Source organism: Canis lupus, chromosome 10 (genome assembly GCF_011100685.1).
Source record: "Canis lupus familiaris isolate Mischka breed German Shepherd chromosome 10, alternate assembly UU_Cfam_GSD_1.0, whole genome shotgun sequence".
NCBI lineage: Eukaryota > Metazoa > Chordata > Mammalia > Carnivora > Canidae > Canis > Canis lupus.
Window position 1 is genome coordinate 70,633,982 of NC_049231.1, and position 3,819 is coordinate 70,637,800.

Sequence of the window (3,819 nt, forward strand, 5' to 3'; positions counted from 1 at the left end):
CCTGGGGTGTCCTGGGATCCCCAGGGCTGCCCTAGGTCAGCGACCTGGATCTGTGGGGCACGCCCAGGGCCCAGGAGGTCACATCCGGCTGTGAGAGGGCTCGCTCAGCCCGGGGCCAGAACGCAGGCCTGGCCAGGGCCCCGGGGAGCTGGATCCCATTAGTTTTTGTGATGGGCCTGGGGGGGGCTCGAGTCGCCCCTGCCCCCACAGAGCCCGGGGCCAGGCCAGCCGAGGTCCCTCTGGGTCAGGGGCTGATGTCCTGTGCAGGACAGGGGATGCCACCCTCCGGGAGGGACAGCGAGACAAGGCAGGGCACGGTGACGGCAGGCCAGAGCCTCCGGGCCCCCGCACTCACCGCCACGCTCTGCCCCTGAGGCCCGCGAGCATCGAGCTGCCCCGTGGATGCGGAGGGCAGAGGGTCCCGGGCCTGTGCGGGGCCTCGGGGCAGCGGGCTCAGCACCGCCCTGGCTCTGCCCTGGCTGTGCCCGTCACTGCCCAGCGAGGGGCACGAGCTGCAGTGGCTGCGGGGCAGGAAGGGTGTCCTGGGCCCGACAGCGTCGTCCCTCGGGGGCTGGGGGGACCCCGTGATGGGAGTCCTGGGTGTGCTCCAGGGCCTGGTCCATCGCGGGGCCTCTGGGGTGGCCCAGGCAGGTGCCGAAGGGAAGGGGATCCCGTTTTTTGTCTTCAAGCCCACCATGTCTGGGGGCCTCTTGCCTGCACCGTCTTGTTGCACTGGGAGGATGGGGAGGGAGTTCCATCGCTGGGGGGGAAGTTGGACGATGGCCTGGCCGGGAGGGGGTCCGGGCAGCTCAGGCTGGGTGGCTGGGCCCGGGGAGGCCGGCTCCTCCACCCTGGGCGGTGTCTCAGAGGCCAGAGAAGGGAGGAGAGGCCCGGGCGCCGGGGACACTCGCTCCAGGCCCAGGGGCCTCGTGGGGAACTCCTCAGGTCCCGCTGGAAAGAGGCCGACGGGGTCAGCGTCTCCAGCAGGCTGTGTGTCCCCTGCTGGGGGCCCCGGGGGTCCTCACGGCTCCCGCGTGGCCCCCCGGCCTGACCCTGTGCTCAGCCCCCCACACTGGTGCCCGGGCCCTGCAGTGGGTGCCCGCACGCCCAGCCCTGGCCTGGGGTCCCCGAGCTGGAGAAGAAGAGGAGAGCCCCAGAGATGAGGACGGGGGCCCCGGGGGCTCTGTCCCCTGTGGGCGGCCCCAGCAGGCCGAGTCGGGAGGGGCCGGGGCCCTGAGCCCACCTGGGGTGGGGGCAGGTCGCACCGCATCCTCCGGAGCTGGGTCATGGAGGCCCGAAGGTGTCTGAGCACCGCCTCGTCCTCCAGGGCCCAGGGCTGGGCCAGAGAGTCCTGGAGGAACTCCCGGAGCCCTTCCAGGGGCAGCTTCAGGAGGTGCTCTGGGCGGTGGGCGAGAGTCAGACCCAGAGGGCCCTGCCCTGGGGCCCCCGGTGCCCCCGGGCCAGCGGCTGGGGTCCCGCTGTGCCCAGGAGCGCCGTGGGCAGTGCGCTGGCCGGGGTGGCCCCTGCCCGCTGCTCCTCTCAGGGAGCCCCGCTGCACCCACCTGCCCCACCGTCCCCCCGCCCCAGGTCTGGGTGCTGCTCAGAGCACAGGGTCACCGCCCCTGCCCCCCCCCCCCGGCACACCTGGGCTCCCAGGGGCTCACTCACTCCTGTGCACCTTGAGGATGGTGTAGGCCATGGCCGTGAGCACCCGCTCCCCATCCAGCATGTAAACATCCCACAGCTTCAGGGTGAGCGAGAAGGGGGTCTAGGGGACAGCGAGGTGGGAGGAGCGGCCTGAGCAGGGCCCCTGGGGGGCTCGGCTGGGGCTAGGCTAGGCCTGCCATCTGCCCCCCCCGGCTGCCTCTGACGAGGCCCCACAGCACCCCCCCGTGCGTGCCCTCCTCCCAGGGAGATCAGGGCTCCCGGCCGCTCCGGGCTCCGACCCCGGCCAGCACCTCCCGCACCCCTGGGGGCACAGACTCTGCCAGCACTTGACGACACCACGCCTCGAGAGGACCCCAGGCTGGCTGCCCGATGGGCCGAGGGCCCGTCCACACCCCGGGCTGACCCGGCCTCCCCTGGGGGAGCTGAGGCAGAGATGGCCCGCCCCCCGGAACCTCGTCCAGGGACCGTCTGGGCTTCTCCAGGACGGGCTGGGCTGCAAGCCTCAGCCTCAGGGCCCCGGGGTCAGGCCTGGCTCGTCTGGAGGGTGGGGCTGAGCTGGGCCCTCCCCGGGGGCAGGGGGCAGGTCCAGGAGCAGGGGTCCCGGGGGGGCCTCACCCGGCCAAGGAAGCACTGCAGGAACCACTTTGGGGTATAGATGCCGGTGGACATCTGCTCCTCGTCCTGGTGGGAGGGCAGGAGGTGCTCAGGCCCCACGCCGCGGCCCCTGGAGCCAGGTGGACGCGCTCCCCACGGCCCAGCCCAGCCCCGAGGGCACCCCCGGGCCCCAGAGGGAGGAACGTGACCCCAACTCTGGGCAGCTCGGAGGGCCGTGCCCCCGACCCCCTACCCCGGGCCGGGGGATGGAGCCTCAGGAGCTCCCACTCGCCATGTGCTTCCTCAGGTCGGGGAGAGCTCTTTGGAGGACGCGCTCGTGATGAGCCTGGAACCTGAGGAGCTTCTGGAAGCCCGGGACGAAGAAGCCTGAGAAGGCCCCAGGCCCCCACGGTCAGGGCCTCCTCCTGCACCAGGCGGGGTGGGGGGTGTCGGGGCAGGGGCCTCCCCCCACGCCCTGACCCCCGTGTGCCCACCGCCCTCGGAGCCCTGACTGGACCCGCTCTTCCCAGAGGGCAGGGCTGCCTCCCAGGCCGGGGGTGCGGGGCCCGGGGACCCTCGTCCTCACAGACACCCCGTGGGGCGTGGGCTGGGGGCTGAGGACCAGGCCCGGCTGACCCAGCACCCTCTCTCCTGCAGGGGCCGCCGCGGGGACAGACGGGTCCCCAGCCCCGAGGGGCAGCGGGTACAGGCCACGGGGAGGGTGATGGGCGTGCATGGCCCTCTGTGGGGCTTGGGAGTGAGGCTGGGGGCCCCCGGGAGGGGGAGACGCTGCCCCCTGGGCCCCGTGTGGCCGTGGGCTGGCAGGGGGGCCTGGGGGGCAAGCAGGCAGCCGGGCGGGAGGCTGGGGGAGCAGAGGGAGTGCGAGCCCGGCCTGCAGACGGTGGGGCGGATGGCCGTGGCTCCGGGACCCCGAGGCCACTGGGGAGGCGGGGGCCTTGCCCGTGGGGGGGCGGGCTGGGGGTCCCCGCCGACCCCCGGTGCAGCAGCCTGCAGGGAGGCCCTCCTGAGCTCCCCTCCCGCCCAGCAGCCCAGCGGGCCCCTACCGTGCCTGTCGTCCACCATCAGCTGGGCCAGCGCCCAGAAGGCGTCCTCCTCGGGCAGGAACATGAGGACGATGGCCGCGATCTCGCTCATGCCCTGGCAGTAGCCCACCTCCTGCAAGAGCCAGAGCCCCACGGAGGGTGTGCGCCCCGAGGCCCCCTCTGAGCCCTCCCCGTGGGTGTCAGGCTCCCCTGGCTCCCTCACAGCCCGGGCTCCCGGAGGGGGCTCCCAGAGGGCGGGGGGGGCAGGTGAGGGCCACCCGGACCAGCTCGGGCGCCAGCACCCCAGGCCCCGCTACTGAGCCCTGCGGCCGCCGTGCCAGGGCCCCCGTCCTCAGACCAGCAGGAGGGGCCTCCGTGAGCTGTGCCAGGCTGCAGGGGACCCGCCAGGTCTGGAGACCCCCCGGAGGGCAGGTCGGGGGCCTGACTGTGGCCCCTGGCATGTCCCACGAGGGGAGCTGGGCCAGGACACCCCGCGGGGCCGGGGAGCGTGTGA

General features: G+C 73.9%; 1 protein-coding gene and 1 long non-coding RNA gene across 2 annotated transcripts; both read right to left on the minus strand.

The window, feature by feature from the left end:
• Window positions 1-632: 632 nt before the first annotated feature.
• LOC119876754 (USP6 N-terminal-like protein) lies at window positions 633-1,699 on the minus strand. Its single transcript, XM_038551595.1, has 3 exons — window positions 1,669-1,699; window positions 1,244-1,437; window positions 633-951 (listed from the first exon to the last, which is right to left on the minus strand). Exons 1-3 carry the CDS (start codon window positions 1,697-1,699, stop codon window positions 685-687), a joined length of 492 nt encoding a protein of 163 aa, XP_038407523.1. The 3' UTR covers window positions 633-684.
• A 35-nt stretch (window positions 1,700-1,734) lies between these two features.
• Window positions 1,735-2,831, minus strand: LOC119876708. The gene is made up of 3 exons (XR_005365270.1): window positions 2,516-2,831; window positions 2,284-2,349; window positions 1,735-1,768 (listed from the first exon to the last, which is right to left on the minus strand). It is a non-coding gene; the product is annotated as an uncharacterized LOC119876708 (long non-coding RNA).
• Between the last annotated feature and the right edge of the window lie 988 nt (window positions 2,832-3,819).

Bases quoted from the DNA above. Each gene is read 5' to 3' on its own strand.
- LOC119876754 (XM_038551595.1), bottom strand. From the start codon at position 1,699: ATGGCCTACACCATCCTCAAGGTGCACAGGA. The intron at 1,438-1,668 runs GTGAGTGAGCCC...CGGGGGCCCCAG, and splicing joins CATCCTCAAGGTGCACAGGA to GGCAGGGCCCTCTGGGTCTG. The intron at 952-1,243 runs GTGGGCTCAGGG...GCCTCTTTCCAG, and splicing joins GCGACCTGCCCCCACCCCAG to CGGGACCTGAGGAGTTCCCC.